A 16,008-nucleotide genomic window follows, 5' to 3' on the forward strand; every position below is an offset into this window, starting at 1 on the left:
TGAGCCAAAAATTGGAATCGACCTGATAATGCTGAGTCTGTCCATTCACACATGCATCCTGTGGGAACACACACACCCTGAATATATCCTGTCTGAACCTAGAGTGAACTTGAATACTTCTCTTTTTTAATAGGGCAATTCAGCACAGATAACTTTTACTGGTATCTACCGTGACCTATCCAGGGCTGGCTAGAGAGAGGGTCAGGAACTGTGAGTTTTTCCCAGCATGGAAAAACTGGGAAATGTTCATTATTTTGACCCAGATATTTAGGTTTGGAATTACCTGGTCTCCCCACTCCCTGACCCCACCCCAACCATGATAAAGGACATACTGTAAACATCAACGCCTGCTCTTGCCCGCCTGGCTCTGAGGAAAGGACCAGGAAGCATTTCTATCCGAGCCTTTCTAAAGAAAAGTTTATAACTCAGCCATAAATACTTGTCATCGGCAGAAACGTAGCCGGGAGGGCTGCAGTCCTGGAGTAAATTATTCATTTATATCTCTCACTGACGTGCTTTAAATTGTTTTAACTGTATTTATCTTTTCTGATGGGTGGGAAAATAATGGCTTTATGGTTCACGACACTTTTGTCCTCCCATGAATCAACACAGCATGGGGATGAAAGTTGAAAAAAAAAAAAAAAAAAATCAGCCAAAAAGTGGCTGCCTGAGATGAGACAGTAATTCTTCTTTCTTTAAGAGAGGGGCTTGAGGGCTGACATTACTCAAGCTAGGATCTAGTAGCAGAATTTAGGAAAAAGTGAGCATTAGGAAATATTGACTGACTCCCTAAAGTTTCCACCACTGTTTGCTTTTCCCTTTTGTTTCTGGTTTTAGTCACAGAGGGCCCAGCAAGTTGTGTGGTTACACTAGCCCCATCAATTATGGTTCACATTAATGCAGCCGAGGAGTGGGAGGCACAGAAGAGGTAAAAGGTAGGATTACCTATGGACAGCCCTGGCAGGCCAGTGGTTAAGACTCCATACTTCCAATGCAGGGGGCACAGGTTTAATCCCTGCTTGGGGAACTAAGATCTCACATGCTGCACTGCCTGGCCAAAAAAGTAAAAAAAAAAAAGAAAAGAAAGAAATTTTTTAAAAAAGTAGTATTGGCTTTAGGCTGAGATATCTGGATTGTCATACCTCTGGAGTGTGATTGAATCTCTACCTTTTTGTTTTTTTGTTTTTTGTTTTTACCCACCATTCCGTCTCTAATGCCAAGTACGCACTGTGCCTTAAAATACTACGTGTTAAAAAATGAGTAAGATGGATCTGAGTCCAACATTTGCTAGAAGAGGTTAAAAAGAGCCAACATACTTCACATGAAAGAATGTGAAGAATCTGAAATTTTGATTTTGGTTTTATAAGTAAGCAGCATGAAACAAATCACCATACTTTTCAGTGGTTTCTACTTACTTATCATAATGTAGAGCTTAACAAAGAAAGCCATTGTGATTTTTAAGGGTTCTGAGTACAGTTCTGCAGAGAAACTCTCTACGTCCTGCACTTTAAATATAACCATTAAAAACCGGCAGAGTATTCTGTTTTAAGCAGGCAGACCTCTAAGTTTTTCTACTGTTTTTTTTCTGACTATTATCATTTAGTACATTTGGAAAATAGCAAAAAGCCTAAAGAAATAATCACTTTTAATTCTATTCCCTGAAGCTCATCACTTTAAAACTGTGGCATGCTGTTGCCTGGCAGACTTTTTTTCTCATAAGTTCTATCCTCTATTGAGATATCTTAGCATGCGCATTTGTGAATTCTGGCTTTGAAATTTTACTTAACTTTCTATTTATAGTCAACAGTTTTCCATTTCACTGGAATTCTTTACACTCATCATTCTAATGTCCATGCCCTGATTCTCAAAGAGGTGGCTCCAAACCAGCATCACACAGGACCTGCAAATTCTGGGACCCTCCCAGACCTGTGTGCTCAGTTGCTTCGTCATGTCCAACTCTTTGTGACCCCATAGACAGTAGTCCACCAGGCTCTTCTGCCACCAGGTTCTTCTCTCCATGGAATTTTCCAGGCAAGAACTCTGTGCTGGGTTGCCTTTTCCTTCTCCAGGGGATCTTCCTGACCCAGGGATTGAATTCGAGTCGCCTGTGTCTCCTGCATTGACAGGAGGATTCTTCTTTTTTTTAATTTAATTTTATTTTTAAACTTTACAATATTGTATTGGTTCTGCCATATATCGAAATGAATCCACCACAGGCATACATGTGTTCCCCATCCTGAACCCTCCTCCCTCCTCCCTCCCCATACCACCCCTCTGGGTAGTCCCAGTGCACCAGCCCCAAGCATCCAGTATTGTGCATCGAATCTGGACTGGCGACTCGTTTCATATATGATATTATACATATTTCAATGCCATTCTCCCAAATCATCCCACCCTTTCCCTCTCCCACAGAGTCCAAAAGACTGTTCTATACATCAGTGTCTCTTTTGCTGTCTCGTATACAGGGTTATCGTTACCATCTTTCTAAATTCCATATATATGCGTTAGTATACTATATTGGTGTTTTTCTTTCTGGCTTACTTCACTCTGTATAATAGGCTCCAGTTTCATCCACCTCATTAGAACTGATTCAAATGTATTGTTTTTAATGGCTGAGTAATACTCCATTGTGTATATGTACCACAGCTTTCGTATCCATTCATCTGCTGATGGACATCTAGGTTGCTTCCATGTCCTGGCTATTATAAACAGTGCTGCGATGAACATTGGGGTACACGTGTCTCTTTCAATTCTGGTTTCCTCGGTGTGTATGCACAGCAGTGGGATTGCTGGATCATAAGGCAGTTCTATTTCCAGTTTTTTAAGGAATCTCCACACCCACAAAGACATGGAGGAATCTTAATGCATATTGCTAAGTGAAAGAAACCAATCTGAAATGGCTACGTACCATGTGATAACCTGGAAAAGGCAAAACTATGCGCACCACCTGGGAATCCCTCCCTAGCCTACTGAGTCAGAAACTCCAAGGGGACCACTCAGCCATCTGCATTTTAACAAGCCCGCTAGTGATGCTAGTTTCGTATGAGACCCTCCGCTATGTAGTCTTGCTTTAGTCTGCTCTCAGAAAATAAAGATTTTTTTTTTTTGCTGTTATAAATGTTTCACAAAACTCTTTGTTCATATTTCTGAACATTTTTGTAGAGAAAAAATTAATCAAATGTGCAAGCAGTTCATGAAAGGATGGATGTACAGAGAATGCTTTCTTCCTGGAGGCTGGTTGTGGTAGATTTCGCTCCCTAGATTGAACTTGAGGTCATCCATCTTGCCACTGGCTTCCTTTCATGCAAATTTAAGTGCTTTGGTTAATAAGTTATCCACATCCTTCTCATTGTCTTGCTTAGTTTTCTCTTAATAGCAAGGGTATGTTAAAGATGTCAACTGATTTTTTTTGTTTCTGCATGTTGTTTGTGATGACTTTGACCTCCAGATACTTTTCATTTTGACCCAATAGATCCTATGTATTTGCTTATTTGTATAAACTGGAAAGTCATTTCTCATTTCAGAGATTAAATAATACTCACATTTTTCTCATGTTTACATTTAAACATTTAGATCTCTGTAGTCTACCCAGATTGGTTTTGTTTCTTTCTTTCTTTTTTTAGTGTAATTAAGATCTAAAAAATATTTCAAAAAGTAGGTAAATTATTTTCCCAGAGTACTGTCAATGAATTTTTTGATCATAACTTTCATTTTTTTCTTTCACAATTGTTCATTTGACTTAACCTTAGCACCTACTATATTCAAATTATGTCAGCATAGCAACTGTGGTCCTTTCATAAGCCTGTGTTATAATGCAGAATAACTTCAGATATTTTGTTTACTTTTAAAAATGTGCCAAGAACTGAAAAATGCTAATTTCTTATTTGATTGGGAGAAAATTCCCTTGTTCCTTTTGCAGTGATGATTCAATGTATTTTTTGCTCTGAATAAATTTCAGTTTCCTTCTCCCCATCATATCTGAACAAAACCCCATCTTAGATGCTACGTACGAGGTCTTTAAAGTGTTCATATATTTTGCTACCTTTATTCACCTTATAGGTTAAACAAATTTAAAAAGTAAAAATAGTGTTTATTATATGATTCAGTCTCTCTTTGCAGTAAACCTTACCAAAGAATGAGTGGAGTAAACTTTGAGCTCTTATCATTGATTATGACAAAGCCTTTGACTCTGTGGATCACAAAAAACTGTGGAAAATTCTGAAAGAGATGGGAATACCAGACCACCTGACCTGCCTTCTGAGAAACCTATATACAGGTCAGGAGGCAACAGTTAGAACTGGACATGGAACAACAGACTGGTTCCAAATAGAAAAAGGAGTACGTCAAGGCTGTTTATTGTTACCCTGCTTATTTAACTTATATGCAGAGTACATCATGAGAAACACTGGGCTGGATGAAGCACAAGCTGGAAACAAGATTGCCAGGAGAAATATCAATAACCTCAGATATGCAGATGATACCACCCTTATGGCAGAAAGTGAAGAGGAACTAAAAGCCTCTTGATGAAAGTGAAAGAGGAGAGTGAAAAAGTTGGCTTAAAGCTCAACATTCAGAAAACAAAGATCATGGCATCCGGTCCCATCACTTCATGGGAAATAGATGGGGAAACAGTGGAAACAGTGAGAGACTTTATTTTTTTGGGCTCCAAAATCACTGCAGATGGTGATTGCAGCCATAAAATTAAAAGACGCTTACTCTTTGGAAGGAAAGTTATGACCAACCTAGATAGCATATTCAAAAGCAGAGATATTACTTTGCCAACAAAGGTCTGTCTAGTCAAGGCTATCATTTTTCCAGTGGTCATGTATGGATGTGAGAGCTGGACTGTGAAGACAGCTGAGTGCCGAAGAATTGATGCTTTTGAACTGTGGTGTTGGAGAAGACTCTTGAGAGTCCCTTGGACTGCAAGGAGATCCAACCAGTCCATTCTGAAGGAGATCAGTCCTGGGTGTTCTTTGGAAGGAATGATGCTAAAGCTGAAACTCCAGTACTTTGGCCACCTCATGCGAAGAGTTGAGTCATTGGAAAAGACTCTGATGCTGGGAGGGATTGGGGGCGGGAGGAAAAAGGGACGACAGAGGATGAGATGGCTGGATGGCATCCCCCACTCGATGGACATGAGTCTGAGTGAACTCCAGGAGTTGGTGATGGACAGGGAGGCCTGGAGTGCTGCAATTTGTGGGGTCGCAAAGAGTCGGACACGACTGAGGGACTGAACTGAACTGACATGAAAAAAAATCTCAGCTAAATAGTGAGTCAGGAAGGAAGAAATCATCTGAATGAGAGATTGGGAAGACTGCTGTGAAAAGCATGGTTTTCAGGTTGCCATGGGATTCCAGACAGCCTGGGAATCAGGAAATTAAATCTCAGTTTCAAGAGGATGGGCAGTTGTGTTGTTCTCTGCCATAGCAGCCCCTTTTCTGCAGGAGGGGGGCCTGGAAAATTTGCCATCTAAAGAGAGATGGGCATAAAGACAGCACCTTGGTTTCCGTTCAATCCCACTTCCATCGACAACACATTCTGATATCTTCTTGCAAGGAGCTCTGTGGGTGGTGGTGGGTGAGGTGTGCTGTGGGCAGGAGGACATCTGAAAGATAAGATGGTCTCTGATCTCACAGGATCTCAGTCCAGAGGGGAGCAAATATTGCTCATTTGAATATTGCCTCATTAGACTCTTATCCCAATTCCGTGATGTAATTAGGAGTGTTGGCATCACTTGACAGTTGGAGGAAGGCTGGCAGAGAAGGTTAGGAATTTGCTGGAGGTCAAATAGCTAAATAGTGAAAGAATCAGTGTGAAAATTTCAGATTTTCCTTTTACCCCGATCGCTGGTCTGTCCAGTTAATACCTGAGTTGGAAAAGTAACATACTTTTCTTGATTATTTTTATCCTAAACTACCATTAAGTAGCCAGTATTTCTTAAGCAAAATTCCACTTACAGATATCAAAGTTACATACTGTTGTGATGTACTTATTATTATCAGAACTAAGGAGTAATCTTCATTTTTTAAAAAAGATTTTTTTTTTTTTTAACGTGGACCATTTAGAAAGTCTTTATTGAATCTGTTACAGTATTGCTTCTGTTTTATATTTTGGGTTTTTGGCTGTAAAGCATGTGGAATCTTAGTTCACTGACTAGGCATTGAATCTGCATCCCTTGTAGTGGAAGGCAAAGTCTTAACCGTTAGATCACCAGGGAAGTCCCAGCAGTAATCTTCATTTATATACTAGTTTGATAGTTTTTTTTTTCCTACTAAAGATTTTGTGTTTCTGATTGGGAGTTCATTAGAATGAAGTGCTACCTACCGTGAATAAATGCTTTCTATTCTTATTCTTCTTAAGGTGTCAAACCCACTATTAGATCAAGGAAGTAAGGAAAATCTGTGAGGAGTCAGAGATATTTAGGAGACTCTGAAAGAAGAAATCTTTTCCCCCTACTCATCCTATGTTTTTTAAATTGGATTCTTTGTTTTATATACATTGTTATTCTGTGATGATTAATGTACACTTTAAAAATTTTCCCAACTTCCTCTCTATTCTAGCTTTAGCTGAGTTCCTAATTCCTCCTATAATTTATTTATTTTTTTTCCTCCTAGGTGAAACCAAGAACTCATACATCCCCTTTGTGGCTGGTGGGGCAGTTCTTCTGTTCCTATTGGTTATCCTAATTACCACCATCACTGTCATTACTTACAAGAGGTGAGTACTGCAGCTCCTCCTGAGTAATTCTGATGCTCGAGTTTCTCTATTAATGACCCAGCAGCTGGCTGAGCTGTCTTAGGACTCATGTACTGAGGCCATGTCCTTTGAATGCTGTTCTTAAAGGTAGAGGAGGAGCAGGGGCTGTGGGGGTGTTAGAGGAGAAGGCTAGAGCAGTTCATCTCAGAATTAGGAGGAGTGGGCAGTCCACCCCCTCATCCACAGGTTCAACTGCCTGTCTGCAGCTATATCTGTCTTCTTCCTCCTGCAAACACAAAAGGCTGGCAGATGGGGGGGCGAGGTGTGTGTGTGTGACAGAGGGGTCGGGGAGGGGTGGATTCTGAGGCCAAAACCAGGGCTGAACACTCATTACATGTATGCTCAGTCATGTCCAACTCTTTGCTACCCCAGGGACTGTAGCCCGCTAGGTTCCTCTGTCTATGGGGTTCTCCAGGCAAGAACACTGGAGAGGGTTGCCATTTCCTCCTCCAGGGGATCTTCCTGACCCAGGGATCTATCCTGCATCTCTTGTGTCTCCAGCATTGGTAGGCAGGTTCTTTATCACTGCGCCACCTGGGAACCCCCAACACCTTCATTTATTTATTTATTCTGACCACAGTGAATGAGATGTAATGGCATGCACATTCTAATAAGCAAACAGTGTGATTTTAAATGGTTATATAATGTCTGAAACAAGTAATATAGGTGCCTTTATTACAGATTATTGAGAAGAAAGGAGTTGGGAGGGGCTACCCTAGAGAGAGCAGGGGGCCACCTTGCCTCTTCTAAAGTCTCCTACCTTTTATTGTCTGTGACACTCTTGGGAATTTTCTAGGATGTTCTTGGTTGACCCTTCCCTCCTAGCTGCCCCACATTCATCGACTCACCAGTCTAGGTATTTGTGGCAATCTTATTTGTAGTCACATTGGGTTGGAATCATTCCTTATAACTCGTGATTCTAACTAATGTGTTAATTTATTTACTGAGTTATTTTTAACTGGATAATCGCTTTACCATGTTGTGCTGGTTTCTGCCATGAGACAACCTGAATCAGTTACTTGTGTATGTATTCAGTTCAGTTCAGTTGCTCAGTTGTGTCTGACTCTTTGCAACTCCATGGACTGCAGAATGCCCTCCCTGTCCATCACCAACTCCCGGAGCTTGCTCAAACTCATGTCCATTGAGTCGGTGATGCCATCCAACCATCTCATCCTCTGTCGTTCCCTTCTCCTCCTGCCTTCAATCTTTCCCAGCATCAGGGTCCTTTCCAATGAATCAGTTCTTCGCATCAGGTGGCCCAAGTATTGGAGTTTCAGCTTTAGCATCAGTCCTTCCAATGAATATTCAGGACTGATTTCCTTTAGGATGGACTGTTGGGATCCCCTTGTGGTCCAAGGGACTCTTAAGGGTCTTCTCCAACACCATAGTTCAAAAGCATCAATTCTTTGGCACTCAGCTTTCTTCACAGTCCAACTCTCACATCCATACATGACCACTGGAAAAACCATAGCTTTGATTAGACAGACCTTTGTTGGCAAAGTAATGTCTCTGCTTTTTAATAAGCTGTCTAGGTCATAACTTTTCTTCCAAGGAGCAAGCATCTTTTAATTTCATGGCTGCAGTTGCCATCTGCAGTGATTTTGGAGCCCCCCAAAATAAAGCCTGTCACTGTTTCCATTGTTTCCCATCTATTTCCCATGAAGTGATGGGACCAGATGCCATGATCTTCGTTTTCTGAATGTTGAGTTTTAAGCCAAGTTTTTCACTCTCCTCTTTCACTTTCATCAAGAGGCTTTTTAGTTCCTCTTCACTTTCTGCCATAAGGGTGGTATCATCTGCATATCTGAGGTTATTGATATTTTTCCCCTCAATCTTGATTCCAGCTTGTGCTTCATCCAGCCCAGCGTATCTCATGATGTACTCTGTGTATAAGTTAAATAAGCAGGGTGACAATATAGTCTTGACATACTTCCTTCCTGATTTGGAACCAGTCTGTTTTTCCATGTCCATTTCTAACTATTGCTTCTTGACCTGCATACAGATTTCTCAGGAGGTAGGTCAGGTGGTCTGGTATCCCCATCTCTTTCAGAATTTTCCATAGTTTGTTGTGATCCACACTGTCAAAGGCTTTGGCATAGTCAATAAAGTAGATGTTTTTCTGGAACTCTCTTGCTTTTTCAATGATGATCTAATGGATGTTGTCAATGTATTCATATCCCCTCTCTTTCAGCTTCCCTCCCACTCCCAATCCCACCCCTTGCATTTAAGTCTCAGGGAAAGAAGGAACCAAACTTTTGGTGTCTGCTTTTTGAAAGTCTGACACATTGTAACCATTTATTATATGTTTGTTGAGTGAATATCTACATCCATCTCCACTCCTCTCCCCCAGTAATATTAATGTACACACACACACACACACACTCATGTGTGCTTATTGGTAGGGTTTCCCGTAGGTTTCTCCATCTTGTTGCCACGCCCCCAGCCTGCAGCTCTCCAAAGGCGGCCCTCACTGCTCACCTGCCATCTGAGATCCCTCCAACTTGCTTGCCTGCTCCCAGGTATCTCTCTCCTTCTAACTCATCTGATGTTTCCTGGTTCCTCTCTAAAAGTTAGACTGACCACCTTGTCTCCCTGTTTAAAGACTGTTTATGTTTCCACTGCCACCAGAATAATGCTAAACTCATTAACCTTGTGTCACAGGTACCCTCTGTTCAGCCTGATTAATCTAACCTCAATCTAATATTCAGGAACTTCCCTGGTGGCTCAGATGGTAAAGTGTCTGCCTGCAATGCCGGAGCCCAGGGTTCGATCCCTGGGTTGGGAAGATCCCCTGAAAGAGGAAATGGCAACCCACTCTAGTATTCTTGCCTGGAAAATCCCATGGATGGAGGAGCCTGGTAGCCTACACTCCATGGGGCCACAAAGAGTTGGACATGCCTGAGCGACTTCACTTTCTTTCAATCTAATATTCATTCATATTTTCTACTTTACTTACTCTCCTGATATTGACCAGTTGTATTGAAATACAACTTTTATTCTGTGAACACACCCGACTCTTCCCCTCTGTGATGCCACCAAAATGCTGGTTCCCCCAGATTTAGCCTCAGTCCTGTGGATGTTCTTGGTGTGGGGAGCATGTCCCCTCTGGGGGGCTGCCCTGCATTCCACCTCCTGCAAGCAGACGTGAGGTCACCATCCAGAGTCCCATTGCGCCTCTCACCCTCCACGCCTCTCAGCCTGCTTTGTAGTTTAATCATTTCCTCCTCGCTTGTCTTCCCTGCTATTCATAATGGCAGGGGTTGTGTTTTATTCATTTCTTTGTGCTTGATGGCATTTAGTGCTAATCTTTCCAAACAATGGATGGTCCACAAGCATATGCCTAATTAAGTTGAAACATGAAACTGTCGATGTCCCTTTCTCTGCATGGCGGGCTGCCCTCCAGTCAATCCCTGGTCAGAAATAAGCAAATCGAGGTGCGGAAGCCAGGTTGTTAGTGGCAGTGAGGGTTTCTCCCCTGCTTCACCTTGGTTCATAAAGATGTGCTGAGGGCCAACGTGACAGCTAGAGCGCATGGGAACACGGGAAACACAGCGGAGAGAGACTGAGCGACAGGCAGGTCTCGGGAGGGTCACAGGTGTCAGACAGGATGGATTTTGAGTCATGAGAATGCATCACTTTTACGTGAATAGCTAAATGGAACTGTAGAATATATTGTTCTACTTGGTTAAATGTGATAAAAAGAAGATTAGTGGACCTGAATGCACGATCATGGCCAAAACCACAAAGCAAAAATTGGGTCCTCTTTTCTACCCTGTCGCTAGTATCGGTTTGTGGTCATTGCTTAGAATAGAAACGTCTTGAAAAATGACCCAAGGACCTGACAATGACCTTCTGAACTCTGTTTTAGCAAACGTTTAAACTAATCCTGCAGCTTCAGCTTCAGATGCATTGACCTGGAGAGGAGCCATAATACATCACAGGGTGCCTGGAGGAAACGAAATCCTTCCTTCATGCCTGGCACACACCCAGAAGCCCCTGGGCACCAGGCCCCCTTTCCTTTTCCAGGGGATCTTCCTGACACAGGGATTGAATCCACGTCTCCTGTATTGGCAGGCAGATTCTTTGCTGCTGAGCCGCCAGGAAAGCCCATACAGTGCTCCATGTCAGTTATATCTCAATAAAACTGAAAGAAAAGAAATCATGTTCTCTTTTCTTTCATCACATTGTATACACTAAGGCTTATGTTAAAATATATTTCTTTACACATGTACACATGTATACACACATACACACACACACACACACACATATATATATATATTTGGACCTACTTGGAAAGTTAACTCTATATTATGATATAACAAGCCTTGTGAATGATAATTTAACAATGAATCAAAGGTCATAGATCTGCATATATTTCCTCACTTGTGAAAAGAGTTTGATCCCTGAGTCAGGAAGATCCCCTGGAGAAGGACGTGGCAACCCACTGCAGTATTCTTGCCTGGAGAATCCCATGGACAGAGGAGCCTGGCGGGCTACGGTCCATAAGGTTGCAAAATGTGGGACGCACCTGAAGGGGCTCAGCAAGCAAAGCAATACAGATGGTTTAGTGAAGTGCCTGAAAGAGTCTGTAAAGCTTAGTTCTTTTGTCATTGTCATCCAAGAAGTTACACTGTGGGCATTTAAAAGGAACTTTTAATTGTGGGAAATGTCTGAAATTATTTGGAGAAGGTTGTCAGTCATATATGTAACAACCTACTCTGCAGCATTCTTCAGTAAACTCCCTGAGATTAATTACTAAGCTACACTACTGGATATCCATTTAGCTGCCTTTGCCATTTGTGAGCACATTGGAGAATGTAGGGAAAATGGAAAAATTTAGGTCAATGGAATTTTGAGTGACTGCATATAAAGCAGCCATGAACAACTTCAGCTTAATCAGTAAGGGTTGGGGTGCAGGTGAGGTATAGAGCGTTTGAAATCATGAGAGTGCTGGGACATCCCTGGTGGTCCAGTGGTTAAGACTTCTCCTTCCAATGCAGGGGGCACAGGTTCAGTCCCTGGTCGGGGAGCTGAGACCCACATGCCTTGTGGCAAAAAACCAAAACTTAAAACAGAAGCAGTATTGTAACACATTCAATAAGGACTTTAAAAATGGTCTACATCAAAAAAAATCTTTGGAAAAAAAAAGAAGAAATACTGCTAGTGCTGACATGTCATTCTTAATTTCTCTTTTGTACATGTGTTCCCAGAAAGAAAAGGCAACAGAAAAGAGGCCTATTTAAAGACGTCTGGATCACACAGAATAGGGTAAGTGTTCTCAGAATAGTTACTCCCCTCTCCCCCCCAACTCTTTTGTGCATCCTGAGTGTCTTGTCAAGTCAGTTCATTTTGCAGCTTGCAAGCTTCTTTTTTATTCTCAATAACCTAACCACACAGTCGCCTGTTGTTCAAGTCTCAGCTATTTGATGAAGCAGTTCTTTTCTGATTTAGTCTCCTATGATTAATACCCTTGGACACTGTTTTACATCCATATAAATAAAGGAGCAATTACACTTAATAGTCAACATTGCACGTTTAGCTACCGCCATTGGAGGCCTGCAACGACAAAATTACCACAAAGTGGGTGACTAGAAACAAGAGAACCCTGTTCTCTCACAGTTCTGGAGGGCTTAAATCTAGAATCAAGGTCTCCGCAGGGTCGAGTCCTTTTTGGCACGAGGCTCTGCTCCGTGCTTCTCTCTCCGTTTCCGCGGTTATCAGCAATCTGCAGCTTGTCGACACATTGCCCAAACCTCTTCCTCTGTCTTCACATGGCGTTATTCCGCATGCACACGTGAATGTCTGTGTCTCTTCTCCGTTTCTTTAAGGGCACCAGTGATATTGAGCTAAGGGCCCATGGTTCTTCAGTACGACCTCATCTTAACCAGTGACAACTGAAGCAACCCTGTTTCCACATAAGGTCACATTAATGAAGGTCTAGGAAGTACATACATTTGGGGGAGATGCTCTCTGACCCGGTGCAGGGCATGACGATATTCTGTGTCTTGAGGTTTTTGTGAGGGTTAAATTAATTTAAACTAACGCATAGCAAGCACATAAAAGGATGCAATACAGGATATTCATTACTGAAATGATATTTGGATTAATTGATTAATTAATTGATGTCCAGATTATGAAGCTAGAGACCCTTCTGCTGGGCAGGACGCGGGTTAACCATGACATTGTCTTTCTACCTGCTCCTGCCCCTTCATGTTTAATTGAAAGAGGAGGTTTCTGGGTTTGCAGATAAGATGTATGCTTATTTCCATGCTCACTCATTATCTCCACTGTAGGTCAAATATTCCCTCTAATGCACATTTTTCTGTTTACAAAATCTTACAATAAAACATTTCCCCGAGTGTTATCTAAAATTACATCCATTTCTCTTCAATTAAATTATTTGCACTTGAATGCTACATGGCCAAAACATCCAGTTCTAAAAAGCTTCTGACAATCCAGTGTGTGTGCTTCAGACTTCTTAATAATCTCTCAGTTTAGCTTTCTTCTTCTATTAAGGAGTTACTCTTTGCAAAACAAATTTTTGTCTTCCTCAATAACTCATGGTTTGCTTCTGGGCACCAAGTGCAAAGGCTGGAGAAGCCTGGCTTTGTTCTGTCACATACAATTTTTGGGTCTCTTCTCTGTCCTTAGCTGTTGTCCACTCAAGCCAATGCAAAGGTACACTTATTGCTCTGAATTCCAGGGGAGGAAAGGCGCTTTGCAACTTCCTGCCCTAGATGTTCAACGCTTCCAGGCTTTTGCAGGCTTTTTAATATTTTGAGTGGCAATTAGAAAGTTAGTCAGCTGGTCTGTCAAAGTTAGACTTCCTTGATTCTTTGGGGGCTCTTTTAAAAAAGACAAATTGAGTAGATAGCAATACCACTTGAACTTTACTTTTGCTTTCTTTGTGCAAACACCAATACCACTCTAAATTTTCAAGCTCCTCACTACTCACCAAAAGGCCTCTCTCTCCTCCTCCTCTTCCCTTCATTTCCGTCCCCTGCTCTCTCTCCCTGCTCTCACTTATGCCTCTGCATCTTCTGTCACACACATGCATACATGTGGTCAAAGAGACTTGATTAGCTAGGGAAGATTAATGACTGTAAAACATCGTCTGGAAAGTGAATGTCCTCTTGCTTTTGTAATTTTTAAGTTGTGTTCAGTTGCTTATTCCTAAGCCAGGACATGGTGTACTTTAAAAACACGTATTTAGTAATTCATCCGTTCAACAGAAATGAATGGTTATCCACTACGGGAAAATACTGTACTAGACCTTCCATATAAAAATGCGAATTATTGTTCTCTTTGAAATAGCGTAACATCAGGAGAGAGAATTTTACATCTAAAGAGGTAATTTATATCCCTCTATATCAAGTGATAATCAAGACTAGTCTCTGTTGTATCTCAGAGTCACGAGATCAAGAATGTAATTTTCTCGTGGAAAGTCCATGCAATGAAGAGAATGGTTTATGAAATTAATTGTAATAGAAATTTGACCTATATTATGGTTGAATTGAGGAGAAATTTGTTTTGAGTGTCTTGATTAAGTGCTGAAATGCAGTGAATTATTAACATCCTCTGTGTTTATCTTTCTAGGCAACCAACAACTACAGAAATCCCTTCCCTCCCAATCCACCGGCAGGTGGTGCAGGAGAGGACATTTATGTCAACCACCCGGTCTTCTGTCTTGGACCAAGGGCTAGAGTCTAAGCCCATCATAGGAGAATGTAAATGATAACTATTATGTAAATGGATTGTCATACAGTTCTTCCCACTATTTAATGTCTACCTTGGATATTGGTTGACCAAATTTATTTCATTCGACAAGAAAAATACTGCCTAACCATAGAGAGCATTCTTAACAGATATGTTTTAGAAAACCTGACTGTAATTAGCTTTTACATGAAAGGAAACATTGAATCATGTAATGGGACAATCCAGGGAAGATCAAGCTTCAGGGAAGGGTTATTTTCCAGGGCTTAAAGATTATGTCCAGAATTAAGAATGGACAAAAGACAGTTTCTGGATCCCCTTTCACAGCATCGGATCTACTTCCCTTGATGTTAGCCTCACTCTCCTTCAGGCTTTCCGCTTGTGTTTCCAAGATGACTGCCGACAACTCTCAGCAAGTCATAATCCTTGTTTCTGCCTGGTAGAGAGCAAGCACATTCGATGACTTGTCCATCGTTAAGCAGTCATCATGGCCAGAAAGGAAATCAACCCTGAATATCAATTGGAAGGACTGATGCTGAAGCTGAAGCTCCACTACTTTGGGCACCTGATGGGAAGAGCTGACTCACTGGAAAAGACCCTGATGCTGGGAAAGATTGAAGACAAAAGGCAAGGAGGGCAACAGAGGTTAAGATGGTTAGATTGCATCACTGACCCAGTAGACATGAATTTGAGCAAACTCTGGGAGAAAGTTGAGGACAGAGGAGCCTAGTGTGCTGTAGTCCATGGGGTCACAAGGAGTCGGACATGCCTTAGTGACGGAGCAACAATAACAACAACATGGCCAGAAAAGGGTGGATGGGCTAAGTCAGTTAAGGGCTTGCTAGAGCTGTGTAGGAGTGGGGCCCAAGTCCATTACTGGGAAGGAGAGGGGAAGAGGCTGAGGAGGGTGTAAGGAAGGAGGAAAAGGGATCAAAGAGTAGGAAGGTACAGAAAAACTTTTTTTTGCCTCAAAGCTTTGACAAGTACCCAGTTTGGCCTCATGATATGACTCTCAGAGCAATTAGACCATGCCTGTTGTTGTCCAAATTCTAGATGGAAGCAACAATGAAAAGTATTTGTGAAACTCAGTAACGGTCATGGTCACCTTGAAACCACAGTGGTTTGGTAATGACAAAACAGTGATCATTCCTGTCTCATGCCCTTATTACTCATCTTTAAAAGATCCTTATTTCTAAAAGACTCATCTCAAAGATTCATTTAGGTTTCAAAGTTGGAGACTTGGCATGATAATCTGAAATGAACCCAAAGCAAATCCTCACATTGTCTAGATTCTTAAGCTGTAATTTACAGTTTTAGCAAGACAGTGGATATGTTGTGGTTTTATCTTTACATACCATGCACACCAAATAGTGCAATTATTCTGTGAATTATGGAAACTGTGAGTGCCCCTAACTGTTTCAGAAGGGAAAGAATGAAAACGATCACTCCCAGTTGTACTATGTACATGCAATGAGAGTTAGCTGTCATTTTTATTTGTTTGCTTATAGATACTTATATCTGGATTCAAGAAGT

At 41.5% G+C, this 16,008-nt stretch overlaps 1 protein-coding gene across 3 annotated transcripts in view; it reads left to right on the forward strand.

The window, feature by feature from the left end:
- CD226 (CD226 molecule) overlaps positions 1 to 15,199 on the forward strand; it is a 110,356-nt gene extending 95,157 nt beyond the window's left edge. For all 3 annotated transcript variants that reach the window (XM_027526036.1, XM_027526037.1, XM_027526035.1), the window contains exons 5-7: positions 6,618 to 6,720; positions 11,973 to 12,030; positions 14,359 to 15,199. In XM_027526036.1, coding sequence (XP_027381837.1) covers positions 6,618 to 6,720; positions 11,973 to 12,030; positions 14,359 to 14,472 — 275 coding nt within the window. In that variant the 3' untranslated portion in view covers positions 14,473 to 15,199. The remainder of the gene's footprint in view (positions 1 to 6,617; positions 6,721 to 11,972; positions 12,031 to 14,358) is intronic.
- The last annotated feature ends 809 nt before the right edge of the window (positions 15,200 to 16,008 follow it).

Source organism: Bos indicus x Bos taurus, chromosome 24 (assembly GCF_003369695.1).
Source record: "Bos indicus x Bos taurus breed Angus x Brahman F1 hybrid chromosome 24, Bos_hybrid_MaternalHap_v2.0, whole genome shotgun sequence".
Classification (NCBI taxonomy): Eukaryota; Metazoa; Chordata; class Mammalia; order Artiodactyla; family Bovidae; genus Bos; species Bos indicus x Bos taurus.